We start from the raw sequence: 17993 nt of genomic DNA on the forward strand, positions 1-17993 counted from the left end.
ACAGTACAGTATGACCAATAGACATGGTTGCGCAACTGCCATCCGACATTGACAGTGTTGATTTTAAAGGGATGGGCATTGCGGGTGGCAAGACTGGAACCTTCTTCCTGGATGTAAATGTGAGGGTTGCAGATAGCTGCTCAGACCTGCTTGTTAGATTCGGTTTAATCCCTGTGAACTTCGGCTTTGCATTGTTGATTCCCATCTTCTGTCACTTTGTTTCCCTGTGGCTTTATCAACAAAAGCAGTCTGTCCCTCTCACACAACAGGAACATCACAGAGGGCAAGACCATTGTTCCTCAGAATTCTAGACAGGTTGAATAGTCTGCTCTGCGCTTGAGGCGTTTGTCAAACGGCTGGACCGTTGAATGTTGACTTTCTGGAGCTAGCACTGCTGTGGTTATCCGTTTAGATGGGGCGGGGGGCTCTCAACCTTAGAACCCTACGTAGATGTCCTCAGCACAGCTACAACCGGGAGGATTACTGAACACTTTGGAAAATCTAAAGCTCCCAAACATCCGTTTTCAGGATTTGACACGTCTAACCTCCTTTACAGGCGTGGAACAGGGAATCAACCACATTTGGTTTCATCTTAGTCGTGAAACTCTTCGATGGAGGAATATCACACACGGATTCGGTATTGAGGGAAGCTAGAGGGGACCACGAAACAGAGCATCAGGAAGCTGGGGTTTGCTTGGAGCGACTTCCTTCAGTTAGAGACAGAGGACTGTTGTGTTTCCGGAGATCTGGGCGAATGCCATAGAACGTTCAACACAGTTTACAGAGTCTGAAGTCAGTTCAGTTGGCAAGCAGGGTTTTGCCTGGAGGGGGCTCCATCTCTATTTCGTTCCAAGCTTGGTAGAAAGTATTCTTGTTTATCTAGCAGGGATTGATTGGTTGTCTCCTGACAGGTGTCCTGCTGTAGTTAAGGAATTTGTTTAAAATTCAGTGGGTGGAACAGGATAGGATGACACACGGCACTTCCTCTCAAACATCGGTTACACCAGGTTTTGCATTTGTTTATTCTCCCTTTCTCTTTCTCCTTTTCTTCTCTTCTTTCCTGCTCCTCCTCTCGTCCGCTTCCGTGTGGTCGGCTTGGGCATTTGCATCGGATGGAGTGAGGTTGTAGAATGGCACCGTGTCTGTTCGGTGAGGGGGAAAGTGGGATGCAGGAGAGAGGTGGCCGTGGTGACATGGAATGAGAACTGCCCAGCCTCTCCAACTCCCCCCTCTCCTTCTCTCTCTGGTGTTTTTGTCCCTCTCTGTTCTCTCCCCCCCCCCCCCATTCTCTCTACCTTAATGTATCTTACCTGCTCTCTCTGTCTCTCTCGTTTTTCCTCTGGATCTCTGACTGGCAGTTCCTGTCAGGCTGTTATTGTCAGGCTGTTGTGACAACACAACACCGTGACAACCCTGGAGTATTTACCAGCAGTAGTGTCTAGAACAACCTGACAGGAACAGCTTGTCAAGAGCAGCCTGACAGGAACAGCCAGACTAGCTTGTCAAGAACAACCAGCCAGAAACACAGAGATGGAGATAACTATCTGTGGCTGTGGAGAGTGAAAAAGAAATAGATATTGGAAGGCTAGTGGATTTAAATGTGACTGACATTATCTGCCTTGTTTCTGATGATGTACTTCGGGTGGCCTTCTCTCTCTCTCTCTGTCTGTCGTTCTTTCTCTCTCCCTTTTTCTCTCTCTCCACGGAATAGTTCTCGAGAAAAAAAGAGAGCGGGATTAATCATCCCTCCTGTCTCATTATCCCTCCCTCCTTCCCTCCCTGTCTTCATCTAACCTGATTCATAGCTGTTGACCTGAGAACAAGAGAGAGAGAAGCAGGCAGTAGAAACTGACACCGCTCACCCACAGAGGTGATAACAGACAGCGCAGTAGTCCCAGTAGCAGTGGCAGGCCCCAGGAATGCCTGGCTGTTTGCTGAGACAGGGCAGATGAGGCACAGCACTCCACAGGGGCCCTCAATAAAATCCCCTGCTGTCATTGGAGACGAGCTGGCTTGTTTTTCTAAGTGTCCTTTGAGCTTGTTGGAGAGCAAAATCAGGGCCTGTTTGGTGAGCTGGCTGGTGATGCTGTTGCACTCGCTCCAGACAGGAAGCCTGATTGTGGGAGTTCCGTGATGAATTGCTGCATCGTCCTCTCTTTGTGCAGGGTTCTCTCTCCTCTTCTTTCCCCTTTCTTTCTCTCCTTCTCTCTCTCTCTGCCTTTTCTCTCCTTGCTCCTTTTCCTTTCCTTTTTTCTCTTCTCTTCTCACTCTCTTTCCTAGCTCTCTCCTGTTCTCTTACTCTCCTCTTCCCCCTCTCTCTCCCTCCCTCTTTCCCTCTCTTTCTTTTTTTTCTTTCTTTCTCTCTTTCTCCTTCTCTCCTTCATTGCCCCTCATTACTTCCTCAATGTTTTTCGAGCTGTGGGCCTTTCCCAGATGTCCTGAACCATTACTAGGTTTTGTTTTTTATATGTAAATTCCTTCATAATCAGTACCTTCACGCCAGTATTGGGGTTAGGGCTTAAGGATGTTTTTTTTCCACTGGTTATGATATTTTTTCTCCTCTCATGTAGTCTGAGAACAGGATGGTATCCTGGACTGACAGAGCAGAGCCGGACAGGAGCATAAATCACTCGCCATAATGGCCGCCTGCTCCTGCATTAATTTCTTTCCTCTGCTAAAGCCTTTAATTGCCTTTTAATATCCAGGAGTGTGCATGAAATACCATACTTCATCCGTTCCCTCTAAAATGAGGTGATTATATGCTTTGGACGGATTGGTCTCTCACCCCTCTTGGTTTGAGAACAGTTTCACTTTAATAGGATTATATTTAAATTGTTTGCTGTAAAACCTGGTCACAACCAGAGGCAGTGTTAAAGTGTACCGTCTCCGTCATACGTTTGCTTTATTGGTTGAAACCTCACGTGAATGTGGTCGACCTGTGTTTTACTTCTTCTTTAACTGTGCGCACGCAGAGTTTACCAGAAGCCGTAAACATCTCGATTGAATTGTAGTGTATCGAATTGACTTTAATTGAATTGCCTAGCATACAGACATCCCACCTTTCTAGCTTGCTAGCTGAAGCCTGTAGCTAGCCGAAGCCTGTGGCTAGCTGAAGCCTGTAGCTAGCCGAAGCCTGTGGCTAGCTGAAGCCTGTGGCTAGCCGAAGTTTGTGGCTAGCCCGAAGTCTGTGTAATAGCAAGGCAGTGACAAATCCTCCAAAGCTTTCATACCTTTCACACCTCATTACTCATGTAACTCCCATTGCATGAATGCAATACCCATTGTTCAAATGCTTCACAAAAGCCATTATTCCACTTGTCTCTTTCCATGTGACAATGTGAAGCACAGTGCTTTTGTTTTGCGAACACCTGGGTGTTGCTGTCAGACTGAGGACTGGAAAACAGGAACAGTAGCCTCTGCTGTCATTTAGTGCATTTGTCGCACTTTCACCTACCTTTCTGTCCTTCTCTCTCTCTCTCTCTCTCTCTCTCTCTCTCTCTCTCTCTCTCTCTCTCTCTCTCTCTCTCTCTCTCTCTCTCTCTCTCTCTCTCTCTCTATCACCCTTTCTCTGTCAATATCTCTTTCTTTCTCTCTCGCACTCTTTCATTCTCTCTCACCCTTTCTTTATCTCTTTCTCTCTCTCTCCCTTTCTCTCTCTCTGTCTCTCTCTCTCTTCCTCCCCCTCTCTGTTGGCTGATAGATGGTTAGATGTGCTTGGGTAACTAGGAATAACAAATGGAGCTCCGCTCATTGGCACTCTCTTTGTGTGTTTTGCATTCCAGATATGATGGGTTATTGAGATGTATGCTTAGCTGGGGGGTATGAGGGCAGTCTCTATGGCTCTGGGTTTGGCCAATGACAGGGCATGCCTGCATCACATTACATTGGACGCTTCAGTCATTTATCTGCTAAATACCTGTATGACCCACAGACGAAACGGTCTCTCTGTAGGAGATCCCAGCTGTCGGAACACTGTTAACCTCCTGCCTAGACCTAGCTTGTGTGACAGAGTACCGTACTGTAGGTGAGTCGTCGGATCAGACACAACGGCCAGGTTGAGATTCATGGCTGTTTGGATGAAAGCGTAGGAGAAAGTGGTACATAAGTGTAAGTGGCATTGCTTGTGACACGATCTGATTGATGAGCGCGAGTTCCCTTCGGCGAAACGCCTTTTGCAACGTCCCCGTCTACGACATGGGCGTTTCACTTCCTGCGTCTGTGACCTTTGCCCTGCGACAGCCGACTGCGGATCTGCTCCTGTGTGATGGATGACACCTGTGCGTGTTGAGCAATCGCTCCCTGTCACAACACTGTTTTTCTTTCTTTCTCACTTTTTTCTTTTTTTCCTTTCCGCGTGGGAGCGTACCTCTCTGAGCCAATACCAAGGCAGATAATCATCTCCATGATGTATGATCGCTTGTTTTCCTAAGCGAGAGACGATTTCAGACTCCGCGGAATGTGTGTGTGGGAGAGAGGTGGCAGTGCCAGGGAACAGCTCTACAACACTCAGTGTTGACACACAGTAGCAACCCAGTTGTAGGAGTTCCCTCCAAGGGAGGAGTTTCCACCTGCAGAGACCGTCTGCGGAGCCGTCGCGTACCTTTCCTCGAACCCGACGACAGCGCTCCACTGCGCATGACGGAACCCGCTTCTCGTGCCAGAACACCGGCGCCTTGCATCCGTGTGTCTGTCCCCTCAGGATTCAGTTACAGATCAGTGCGATTACAGCATGAGGCTCAATTAGCTTGAACAGTGTCGTTTGCTGCAGGTTTTGTGGTTTGGGGACGGGTCTGTAGTTGGATGAGAGGTGGAGGAGAGGTGGAGGAGAGGTGGAGGAGAGGTGGAGGAGAGGTGGAGGAGAGGTGGATGCCTTTGGCAAGAATCCAGACGCCGCTGTCTTTTCTGTTGGCATTAGCCAGTATGATTTAGTGACAAGTGTTTGTGTGTGCGCGCGCGTGTGTGTTTGTACGTGTGTGTGTGGAGGCGTATTGGCCCTAAGATGACAGGATCTGTCAGCGCCATTGTGACTCGGAAACAAAGAGCTTCTAAATAATGGACTCCACCAATATTTCACCCAGTGAGGCGGAACCAAGCCAGAAATGTCATCCAGATGTCAGGACAGTACCGCTCTGCTGTGTGGGTGTGTGTCTGTGTGTTTGTGTGTTTAAGACAAAAGAGGTCTAGCTCAGTGATAGCATGACTTGTGTGGAGGTGGTGGACTACTGTGTTGTAGGAGTGAAGGGGTCATGGACTGTGTTTGGGGGGGGGGGTGGAGGAGTGTGTTGGGGGGGTGGTGGAGGACTGTGTTGGGGGGGGTGGAGGAGTGTGTTGGGGGGGGTGGAGGAGTGTGTTGGGGGGGTGGTGGAGGACTGTGTTGGGGGGGGTGGAGGAGTGTGTTGGGGGGGGTGGAGGAGTGTGTTGGGGGGGGTGGAGGAGTGTGTTGGGGGGGTGGAGGACTGTGTTGGTAGGGGGGTGTGGAGGACTGTGTTTGGGGGGGGGTGGAGGACTGTGTTTGGGGAGGTTGAGGAGTGTGTTGGGGGGGTGGAGGACTGTGTTGGTAGGGGGGTGTGGAGGACTGTGTTTGGGGGGGGGTGGAGGACTGTGTTTGGGGAGGTTGAGGAGTGTGTTGGGGGGGTGGAGGACTGTGTTGGTAGGGGGGTGTGGAGGACTGTGTTTGGGGGGGGGTGGAGGACTGTGTTTGGGGAGGTTGAGGAGTGTGTTGGGGGGGTGGAGGACTGTGTTGGTAGGGGGGTGTGGAGGACTGTGTTGGGGGGGGGGGGTGGAGGACTGTGTTGGGGGGGGGGGGGTGGAGGACTGTGTTTGGGGGGGGGGGGTGGAGGACTGTGTTTGGGGAGGTTGAGGAGTGTGTTGGGGGGAGGTGGAGGAGTGTTAGGAGTTCCCAGGGTTCCTGTGGGCCCCCGGGCTGCTTAGGCCCCTCAGTGGTTAAACAGTAGCACGTGCTGACAGCCTGACGCAGCAGGACCATGATGCACTGGGGCTCCACGGGGTGTCAGGTGAGGAGCGAGTTCACTGTGTCCGTGACCCTGGACCAATCTGAGCTGGAGGTTCCAAAACCAGCGTCATCTGAGGGAGACCGTCCACGGGTGGAGGTTATCAGGCGGCCATCTTGTGTCAGACCCGTCTGTCAGACTGGCTGTGTCATTTCCCGGAGCCCTCTCCCTTCACCTGCCATTGCTCGTTGGCCAGCCGTCATGTCTAGAACCGTCAGACAGGGCTCTCAAACAAACATACTTTTCCTCCACACGCATGCCTATCACGGCTAATCCCTGAAGAACTCACATCTATAAACTGCTCTTAGAGTCTTAAAGGCACCCCAGGACAGAAAACATACAGTCATAAAGCCCACGATAGCAAACCAGATTACGTTAGATTTGGATTAAATTAAACCAGATTAGAATACATGGCATTATATTATACATTATATACGATTTGATCCGATTCAATTTTGATAGATAAGTGAGGCTTAATAGCTTGGTAGTGATATAGGTCATGAAGTCTTTTACGGATTGTTTGACTGTGTTATAAAGCTATTGTCCTGGGTTCTGAGCTGTTCCAACAGTCATCCACTTGAATGGATCCTTGCTTGTCATCAGGTCTGAGAGGAATGAGGCTGTGTTGATCTCCTAACCCAGCTTCATTCCCAGAGCTGGAACCATGAGAGAGAAAACATTGTTTGCTCATGAGAATGAGAGCTTGAGAGCTTCATGTCCCCCTGAGCTATTCGGGCGGAGGGTGATTAATTGATGCTAAACGTCGCCTTATTATGGTGTTTCTGACTGGTTTCCCACTTCTGGTGCTAATAGTGATAGACGGGAAGGAGATTGGGTAAGGTCTGTGTTTTCCCATACTCAGCTGTCTCTCTTTCCAACTCTCTCACCATCTCACTCAGCACTCACCCGTCCCTCCTTCCCTCCCCTCTTATTCTCTCTCCCTCTTATTCTCTCTCTCTCTCCCTTCTCTTTCACAATTTGCAGTCACCTCTTTTTCCCTTTTCTTTCCCCTCTCTCTCTCTCTCTCTCTCTCTCTCTCTCTCTCTCTCTCTCTCTCTCTCTCTCTCTCTCTCTCTCTCTCTCTCTCTCTCTCTCGCTATCTCCCTCTCTTTCTCTCTCTCTCTCTCACTTTCGCTATCTCTCTCTCTTTGCGCTCACCCTCTTCCTCCCTCCTTGTCTCTCTCGCTCCTCGTTGGTCACCTGTCGGGGCGCGTTCTCTGCTTTCCCAGAATGCCGTGTGTTTGAACAGGTTGAGCAGGCGAGCAGGCAGGTCTGTCTAAGGAATGTTTCCATGTGTGATCACGGCCTCACCAGCGAAGAAAAGCATCGCATTTCAAGACGTGTCAGATCCCAGAACTGCCCACGAAGAGCAATCTATCTGAAACAGACCCGTAATCCCAAAACTGCCTTTGTTCTGTGGACTTAATCCCTCTAGTTTGAAGGCTATCCATCGAAAGGTTTCGACAGAGATTAAGATACAACTATAGACAGTAATTTCTCGGTGGTATTTATAGTGATAATTACTTTCCGGGAAAACCCCAATGGAGACACTGTCTTGTTTATAGACAATATATTAAATAGAGCAAATTAGAATGAAGTCTATACTGCAGAGCAGCTGTGTACACAGTGCGGAATGTGCTGGGGAAACCATTAAATACAAGGCTTGGAGTGAGAATATCAGCCTGATTAAGCCTGAACGTATCCCAATGCCAAACGGATGGCTTATTAGCACAGATGCACTTAGTTAGGACGTGTGTGTGTGGGTATGTGTGTGTAGATGTGTGTGGTGTATGTGTGTATCTGTGTGTGTGTGTCTGCGTGCACACGTGTGTGCACTTTTTGTGTGTTTACGTGTGTGTGTGTGTGTCGGTGAGAGAGAGAGATTGGTAGTCAACACACATGACCGGGGTGCAGGCCATATGTGTCACATCAGCAGATCAACCAAGCTGCTATGCTTGGTGAGTCGGACCAGTCACCACCATAGCAGGGAAGATCTAAATCAATAAGAGGTGATGGTGTCTGGAAGGGATTGTGTCTTGAGGGGATGGTGTCTGCAGGGGATGGTGTTTGGAGGGGATGGTGTCTGGAGGGGATGGTGTTTGGAGGGGATGGTGTCTGGAGGGGATGGTGTCTGGAGGGGATGGTGTTTGGAGGGGATGGTGTCTGGAGGGGATGGTGTCTGGAGGGGATGGTGTTTGGAGGGGATGGTGTCTGGAGGGGATGGTGTCTGGAGGGGATGGTGTTTGGAGGGGATGGTGTTTGGAGGGGATGGTGTCAGAGGGACCAGGATGGCACAGAGAACATCAGACTGATGAGTGCTGGGGTTCCCTGTCTGCTGAAGGAGATCTCGAGAGGCTTGCAGACCTGACTATGAACAGGGCTACTGCCTTGAACACTCAATGATGTCCTACAAGTGCTGTTGTGACCTAATAGGATCATTACAATCATTTTGCAGATGCTTTTATCCTTAGCAATGACGGGTAGGATTAGAAGTCATATGTTCTTCCGCTGGGCTTTACCTATGTTCTCTCAAGCCTGGTGGAGATCTGTCTGATGTACGTACTGGACACTGTAGTGTCATGTGACTTCATGGGACCTGATATGGTTGTGGTTTCCTCGGCAGGTCTGGTGGAGATCTGTCTGATGCACCCCCTGGACGTGGTGAAGACCAGGTGAGTCTGTCCGGTGTGGACCTCCACTGTTCGCTCCAGAATCTTCTGGAGAGAAGACAGCCACAGTCAAAACAGCAGAGTTAGCCAATGCACATCATTAATAACACAATGATTTGATGGGAACCATGAAGAACAATGGCCGACCAGATTGTGGAAGGTTAAATGATTCTTCGTGGTGGACATGGTGTGCCTCAATTGTTGTCTGCAAGAACTAAGAGAGGAGTTGGAAACCTCAACAAAAAAACTCATATTGATACAAATCTGAAAACCAAACACAATCAATAAAGCACCTTTCTCACCTCTCTCCCTCTCATTTATGCATGAAGGCAGGAGGGCCTTAAGGCATTTTCTGCCTGCCAATCAGTTTGACTGACAGTTTTATTGATTGCCGACAAAGCATTGCCTCGGTATAAGGTTGGTTCAATGTCAAATGTAAAAAATAATATGTATTTTTGAATCTAGTAAACTACATTTGCCATATTGCTTTAGCTCATCTTCACCACATTTCTCTGGGGGTTAGTGAAGCTTAATTTCATGTAGAGTCTCTGGGAGCTGAGCTCATTACATTTTCCAAGTAGCTTGCCCAGCGCTGCCAGTAGGGTGGTTAGTAGGATTCTCTCCAGGGTCCTAAGACCCTCTCTAGGGTAGTTCTCCTGCCAGACCTGCTCTTGCTGCTCTGGGCCGGCCCCCTTCTTTCAGCGGGCACCGGTGCCAGACCTCGGCCATTTTGTAGAAAATGAAATGCATCATTTACCCCCTTTCTACCGCGGTGATGTTTTTAAGTAATACGTTTTTTATGTTTGCGAGACGCTCACATTTTTACCTCATTATTTCATTAAATTCCATCCCTTGGCTTTCACGGCCTGTGGTTGCCTGAACAAGAACGGAACGTGGAGAATGAATCAGATGCTGGGAGCTGGGAGAGTAGCTGTAGTTCATCTGGGGGGGTTATTTCCTCCTGTTTTCATTCCTCCCTCTTTCTCCCTCCCTCTCTCTCTCTCTCTCTCTCTCTCCTTTCTCTGTCTCTCTTTCCCTTTTTTTCTTTCTCCCCCTCAATCTCTCCCTCTCGCCCCTCTTTTCCTCTAGTTTTCTTTCTCTCTCTATCTCTCCCTCTCTCTCCCTACCCCTCTCCCTCCATCCCTCCCTCTCACTTCCCCGCTCTCCCCTTCCTTTTCTCCCTCTTTCGCCCTCTCCCTCTCTCTCACCCCTCTGTGCTGCCACGGGGCTGAAGCAGGGTGGAGTGTGACCAGGACCCTCACACCACAGCCTCTCAACCAGCCGTAAACAGGTCGTGGGTCACTACTAAAGCTTTATGGTCTTTCACAGGCCCAGCCAAGACCTCTGGCTCGGGCTCAGCCCCCTTTGCTAGCCCTCCCCCCCACCCCCCATCCCCTCCTCCCCCCATCCCCCACCCCCCATCCCCTCACCCCCCACCTCCACCCACCCTTCAGTAAATTGTGCTGCCTTTCTGTCATTTACTGCGGTCGTTTCTTGGTAAATAAACTTCTAGACGTGCCTTTTAAAGACTGGGAGACGCTTGCACTTTGAAGAGGGGACGTGCCACCAGCGACAGCAGCAGGGTAGAGAGGAAGTGGCAGGATAAAAGAGCAGCGTTGTGTCAGTCGATATCTGATACCCCAGAGGCCCTCCCTGTGATTTACGTCCTGGCGAAGAAGGTCCAGGCTTTATTACAGGTGAGCCTGGAGCCCTGCTTGTCCATCTTCACACGAGGGTTAAAAGTGCACCCACTATTTTCTTTGTGATGTGCTTCCTTAAAAAGAGATTAAAGCCCCTCCTAAAAAAACGACTTTAGCGATCTGTTTTGTGTTTGTGTGTCCGTGAGGATGGCGGATCTATACGGCAGCGTTGTGTATCGGTGCTATGCAACTGCTCTCGTCGTATCCTCTGCAAATATCCCTACAGGCAGCGTGGTCCCTTCAGCAGCTGGGGTAAACTTAGTAGTCGCTCTGCTATTCGACGGGAACTTGTAGCCAAGGCCAAAAATATGGTACGTTTACGGAATTGGCCTCTTTAAAATTCAGGAGGTTCCTGGCTACTGAAGGACAACCACATGCTAACTGCATATGTATGTATGTACTGTATATACATAATATACAGTATATACTGTGTGTATATATACACACTATATATACACTCGTAAGTTGGAATACACACTGGCAATATTAACCTGTGAACACATTGACACAGCACCATGCTAGTCAGCCAGCTGGCTAATTGGGACACGGTGTTGGAGCTGAAATCCATTAGCAGGAGGCTTGGTGCCCTGCACTGAGAGCTCAGACTCTGACACAAACACACCTCAACCAAGCTGCTCTCTCTTACATGCTGCCCTCTCTCTTTACTCCATTCTCTCTCTCTCTCTCTCTCTCTCTCTCTCTCTCTCTCTCTCTCTCTCTCTCTCTCTCTCTCTCTCTCTCTCTCTCTCTCTCTCTCTCTCTCTCTCTCTCTCTCTCTCTCTCTCTCTCTTTCTCCTTCTCTCTCCCAGCCTCTCACTCTCCCTTTCTCTTTCCCTTTCTCACTCTCTCCTCTCTTTTTTCCTCTTCTTTTCTCATTCCCCCCCCTCCCTCTCTCTGTGTGTCTCTCTCACTCTGTCTCTCTCTCCTTCTTTCTTCCCCTCACATGCATGGCTCTTATTAGGGCCTGGCTCCTGCTTTAATGTGTATTGGCCCAAATTGGAGCAACTGGAGTAAATGTACTTTTTTCCACCAAGCCGCCAACACGGTATCAAAGGGATTTTTTTTCTAGAGGGGGAACCTGACAAAAAATATATAACTAAAAGTTCATGTTTACTTCTTTTTCCAAATGAGGTCTCCGTCCTGAGTGTGTGTGGGAGGGAGAGAGGGAGGGAGGGAGGGGTTGGGAGTAGGGCCGGTTACAATCTCATTTTACGTGTTAGAGAGATTATATAATTACAACGATTCAGGAAACATTTCCTGCTCTTCTTCAGGTAAGCATGTGGCCCATTGGGGGTATCTGGAGAAGACGTTCTCATTGGGGTCATGCGACCCAGTTGTTGAATCAGACTGCCTGGTTGCCTTGTCATCCCATGATTCAGACTGCACCTCTCCCACGCTGTTTTGACTTAGCTCCACACAGTGTGTTACTTCCATCAGCCTAGCTCTGACCCCAACCCCCCTCCTCCCCCCCCAGACACAACCACATCTAGCCTCCCTCAGAGACACACCCTGCCACAGGCCACCTTTCATCATCCTGAGCGACGGTCTCCTTCGCCGCCTGTCCACTGCACACGGTCCAACGAGTGCGAGTCTGGACGCGAGACGGAGACGCGCCAAACGTGCAACGTCGCATGCACTGTGGAGTGTGCGTTGGCCGCAGTATATTTCACACAAAGTAAACAGTTAATTGCCCCTGACCCTGACCCTCGCCACGGGGAGGGGGAAGGGGAGGGGGGGGGGGGGGGTCATGGGTTTGTGGAGGCGGGGGTGGTGAAGGGGGGAGTTGTTCGGCCCCCGAGACACAGAGACAGTGGTTCTGGAGTTACTGCTCTTCATTAACCTGGGAACCACCTAAGTTACATGGTTCATGGCCTGGTCTCAGCTCACTTGGAGGCAACAAAGGGTGTCGGGCGGCGAGGGCCCGCGGGAGGGCAGCGTGCTTGAGGCCCCGCCATCTGACTCTGATCACAAGCCCTTCTCATTAGAGAGCAGCCCAGAGCTCAGGCACTGCTCTTCATGTCGGAATCCTGTTACACCAGGCTCCTCCCCCTGTGTTTGTACGCACGCACACGTACACACACATGTAAAACACGTACACACACATGTAAAACACGCACACACACGCACATGCCAGCTGAGCAACTGTGTTAATCTCCCGTCTGACTCCTCCCCTTTTCCGATGCCTTTCCCTGCTCTCCTCAAACGTTCCCTCAGCCTCACACATCTCACTCAACATCTCACTCAACATCTCCTCTCAACATCTCACTCAACATCTCACTCAACATCTCACTCAACATCTCCTCTCAACATCTCACTAAACATCTCACTCAACATCTCACTCAACATCTCCTCTCAACATCTCACTCAACATCTCACTAAACATCTCATCTCAACATCTCCTCTCAAAATCTCCTCAACATCTCACTCAACATCTCACTAAACATCTCATCTCAACATCTCCTCTCAAAATCTCCTCAACATCTCACTCAACATCTCACTAAACATTTCATCTCAACATCTCCTCTCAAAATCTCCTCAACATCTCACTCAACATCTCCTCTCAACATCTCACTCAACATTTCACTCTCTGTCCTGAGTGTGTTTCTGAGTATTTCTCTGTCCTGAGTGTGTTTCTGAGTGTGTCTCTAAATGTGTCTTTATCCTGAGTGTGTTTCTGTGTGTTTCTGAGTGTGTCTCTAAATGTGTCTCTATCCTGAGTGTGTTTCTGAGTGTGTCTCTAAATGTGTCTCTATCCTGAGTGTGTTTCTGAGTGTGTCTCTGTCCTCAGCCTGATTAGAAAAACCTGGAGTCAACCTTGGCCCCTCCTCCCTGCGGTCACCATGACAACACAGCCTCCATTTGATCCCTGCACACATGAAAGCGTGTGTGTGTGTCGGGGTTGAGGATGGCCCCTGACAGATGATGGCCTCTGTCCTGCTGGGAGGGGATGACAGTCAGTGAGAGGATGCCCCCCCTGCTCCCCCCCCCCCCTCTCCAATCCTCTCCACCCCCGACTGCTAGCTGAACCCTGGTGCTCCTCTGGAGGATCCCTGACACGGCCCTCAAACAGCAGGGCAGGGAGCCCCGCAGGCAGCCGGCCGGGTCAGGGCCGCTCGCGTCCTGCAGCCCCTCTCCGGCAGACGCTCCCTGGTTAACGCGCGGCGCGGATGCACGGGGACGGCACCGCGGGGGCGGCCTCCTGTCTCGGCTGTGCGGGGAGGGGAGGGGGGGATTTGAACCCGTGTCTAGGTCTTTGTTGTGTCGCAGTGAAAATGCCACACGGTCCTATGCGGCCCTATACCATTCTATGCTGTGGTACACTGTTCAAGTATGTTCCATACAGTACTGTACATGTAGTATACTGTACTGTATACACTGTAGCTCTCCTGGATGTGCAATATTAGTTATATTTCCTGCTGCCACCGCATATTACGACCCTGTATTAAACAGAACTGGTCCAAGTAGGTGTCTCAGCCGCCCAAACGCATTATGTTACAGAGAGAAGGATGTCCCACAGAGCTGAAACGAGCCGTTTTAAAGGAGTTGTAAAGGGCTTGATGAAAACTCATTTGTTTCCAGCGTCTGTGGGACGCCTGGTGACATGGCTAATGTCCTCCATGTTTCATCCTGGACTGGTCTGTGTGTCTGGGACCGGGCGAGGAGGTGGATGAGGATGAGGCAGGGGGCTGGGAGGCGAGGAGGCGAGGAGGCAGGGAGCGAGGAGGCAGGGGGCTAGGAGCAGAAACAGGGCCCGAAGTTATGCGCCGTCTCGGGTTTCAGCGTGGAAACACACTTGCCTCCTGTCTCGACCGGAGTGTGTTACTGCCCTCAGACGCCCGCTGACTGGAGACGCTCCCTAATCCTGAGGCATTTCCTCACATCAAAGTAGCTGTTAGTGTCCCGGGCCGCCGCAGCCAGCGCTGGCTGTCCTGAGCTTAGCTGCTCGTCCAGTGCAGCCGTCTGCTACCAGACTGGACTCGACCAAACATGGGCACATCCTCATGGAAGTTGATATGAAATATCTTTTTTCAAGTATCTGCCCTAGTCCAGTCCCCCTCCCTAACCCTGGCCCAGCACTCCCCCGACCCCAGCCCTAAAACCTTCCCTAACCCTCCCCTTCCATAACCCTGCCCTAACCCTAACCCACCCCTGCCCTAACCCTAACCCACCCCTGGCCTAACCCTGCCCTGCCCCCAGTCTCATCAGGCTGTTTTTCTGCATCTCTTCCTGCTCTGCAGTGGTCCAGCTGAGTGGTCCTCCATCCCAGGGGTTAACCCTATCCTCTATACGAGGAGCATCTGGCCTGCCCCTGCATCCTGGTGGGGGCGGGGGGCGGAGGGGGGGCACAGGAGTCCTTATTTTATCTGTGAGAGGAGCCCAGTGGGGGAGGGAGTATGGAGTTGGGCGCGGGGGTGGGGGGGATCCTGACTCTGTAACAGCCATGTAACGATCCCCCACCACCACCACCTCCACCCCCACCTCGCACGCCATTCTGTCCCCCTGTCCCCCTGCTTCATAACCGGGCTTGTCCTGGCACCAGTGGGCCTGTGGTGCTGCTGAAACCCAAGCTGGCCCGGCCCAGACCAGGCCCAGGCAACCTGCCGGGTCACCAGCGCCAATGCTTTATCGCTTCCCCTCCCTCTCCCTCTTTCTCCCCTCCTCCCTCTCCCCCTCCATCTCCCATCATCTCTTCTTTATCTCTCTCCCTCTAAAGCCAGGACTTTATTGGCCTCCCCCTGTCCCACTCCACCCTTCTACCCCTCCTCCATCATCCTCCCCTCCCATAACCGTTTGTCAAGGTAAGGGATGTATTTGATTTCAGAATGGGATTTGGTCGGTTATTACATTTTCTCAGTTTACGTATTCACACAGTATGCCATCACTTGAGATCATCATCAAACAGAAAGGCTGCCTGAGTGAAGAGACTGTTATTCCTGGTAGTTATGTGTCGCAGTCAGGCTCCTACATGTATTGCTGACTACTACAAAAAGAAAACACTGACACAGTGATTCATAGAGTCGAGAAGCTATTGGACGGGAGAGAAGCCATTTTGACGGCTGATTGGCCGCCGCTGCTGGAGGCGCGATTGGCCGCCACTTGTGGAGATGTGTGATTGGATGCTCCTTCTAAAGATATTATTGGATGCCCCTTCTGCCATATTGGATCATTTAAGTTGGAGTTTCTCTCAAGCTCATGTACTGATGCAGTGGACTTCTGCCATCTTTATGATCCTGCTCATTAAAATTAACTGTCTGGCTGTAAAAAATAGATTTCCTTTTAATGCTGCCTCCTGGAGTCCCTTATGTACTAATATGAGGTATAGTTGACTCTTTTCCCCCCTCTCTCTCTCTCTCTCTCTATTCTCACTCATTTATCTCATTTTCTTTCCTCTGTCTGTCATGTGATATTGTTTCTTTTCCTGGTGCGTGTTCCTGTGCTGAGTCACACAGGAGGGTGTAAGCTGGCGAGGCCCACAGCTCTGCAGAGAGCCAAACAGATACTGACCAACAGGCACACATCCCATCCAGACTCCCGGCCGGTAAAGCATTCCTAAGAGGAGCCACACGGCCAGCGTTCGCGTCCTGAACGTAACGAACGCAGCAACGGGAAGTCCTGCGAGCACGCATCGCAGGCTCCCTGAGAGCACGCGTCGCAGGCTCCCTGAGAGCACGCGTCGCAGGCTCCCTGAGAGCACGCGTCGCAGGCTCCCTGAGAGCACGCGTCGCAGGCTCCCTGAGAGCACGCGTCGCAGGCTCCCTGAGAGCACGCGTCGCAGGCTCCCTGAGAGCACGCGTCGCAGGCTCCCTGAGAGCACGCATCACAGGAAGTCCTGAGAGCACGCATCACAGGCTCCCTGAGAGCACGCATCACAGGAAGTCCTGAGAGCACGCGTCGCAGGCTCCCTGAGAGCACGCATCACAGGAAGTCCTGAGAGCACGCGTCGCAGGCTCCCTGAGAGCACGCATCACAGGAAGTCCTGAGAGCACGCATCACAGGAAGTCCTGAGAGCATGCATCACAGGAAGTCCTGAGAGCACGCATCACAGGCTCCCTGAGAGCACGCGTCGCAGGCTCCCTGAGAGCACGCGTCGCAGGCTCCCTGAGAGCACGCATCACAGGCTCCCTGAGAGCACGCATCACATGCTCGCAGGTGCCGCCCTCCCCCACCCCTGCTCAGGGGTGTTGCAAGGGGGAATACCCCCACATTTAACGAGGCAAGAACGTCCAAGACGCCTTCTTTAAAAGAGCGGCCTGCCCCTTTAGAGCGGGCCTGTGATAAAACCCTGTGTCTTTTGATCGGGCCCTTAACTGCCACCCGTTCCCAGAGGGGTCCATTTTACACCGTTCATTATTGGCCTTCACCTCAGAGACTCCTCCCCTCCCAGGTGACGCGACCTCTGGTTGGTCACGGGCCGGGCCGGGCCGAGCCCATTACCTCTGGTACTGGGAGGAGACCAGGCCCTGGGCCCCGCTTGGCCCTCTAACACCACTCTCCTGTCTATAAAAATACAAAAGAATGGGGCCGCTAGCCCGCTACCCCGGCCTTCATCTACCCCGGGTCTGCTTTGGGCTCCGCTAGACTCGACTCTTTTATAGGGAGTTAGGGGTTAGTTGGAGAGACCAGACTCCGGGGTTATTTACCCGTGAGTGCATGTCTCGCTCACAGAAGCTCGAACCTGCCCTCGCCTTCACCCTCACCTGGGCAGCTACAGGGCCGCGCGGGGCCAGTTAACCAGGACGGGCTGGAGGGGGACGAGGGGAGGAGAGGGGGTGCGGGGGGGGGGGTCGTCGTCCCTGTTGATGAACTCACGCATCTCGTCACCTCCGAGTGTATCTCGGCAGTGTGTGGGAGCAGGCCGAGGGGGATTGTGGGAGTTTTAAAGAAGCCCCAGGGCGTCGCAGCGTTTCCTCTGTCTGCTGTGTTTACGACCGGGAGAGCTGGCTCCAAGGCCGGGACCATCCCCATCTCCTCTGTTTTACCAGCAGGCCTGGGCCCTTCACCGCTCGCCTGGGTCGCGTTAACACGGCCTTCCTTATCTGCGTCTTCCTCCTGTTAAACATGTCCGCCAGGCCCTGTCTTGTGCTTAGCTTCCCTCCACACCCTGCCTTGTCCAGCCTGTGGTTCAGCTAGCACTGCCGGTTTGTGTAGGATGACGTGTAAGGGCCACAGTAGCAGCCAACCACCAGGGGCCCCTCTGCTCCTCCCCATCATCTCTGCGTCCCTGAGCCTGGCTTTTTGGCTTTATGACAGGGTAGGAGAGGGCCATGAGGAAATGAGATGACCCCTGGGTCAGAGCCGGAGTCAGGGGTCTGGAACCGGACCGTGGCCCGGCCACCCCCTCTCTCCTTGGGCCAGTTGGGGTTGGGCAGCCGGAGGAGGGGAGGAGGACTGAGGACAGGACTCCATCCTTTCCATCCTTGACCCTGGAGTCATATGCCTTTCGTTAAGCGAGATTTGACTTTGTTTACAAGCCCCACTGGTCTTAAATCTTTCGGGTCTGTGCCCTTACCCTCAGTGCTCCCCCCCCAACCCCCACCTTTACCCTCTCCACCACCTAACCCTTCTACCCCCCCCCCCAACTATTTTCTTCTGCTGCTTTAATATGCTGTTGG

General features: G+C 51.7%; 1 protein-coding gene across 2 annotated transcripts in view; it reads left to right on the top strand.

The window, feature by feature from the left end:
- slc25a21 (solute carrier family 25 member 21) overlaps positions 1–17993 on the top strand; it is an 83295-nt gene that overhangs the window by 44568 nt on the left and 20734 nt on the right. For both annotated transcript variants that reach the window (XM_062469401.1, XM_062469402.1), the window contains exon 3: positions 8635–8683. In XM_062469401.1, the coding sequence (XP_062325385.1) occupies positions 8635–8683 (49 nt within the window). The remainder of the gene's footprint in view (positions 1–8634; positions 8684–17993) is intronic.

Source organism: Osmerus eperlanus, chromosome 9 (genome assembly GCF_963692335.1).
Source record: "Osmerus eperlanus chromosome 9, fOsmEpe2.1, whole genome shotgun sequence".
Taxonomy (NCBI): Eukaryota; Metazoa; Chordata; class Actinopteri; order Osmeriformes; family Osmeridae; genus Osmerus; species Osmerus eperlanus.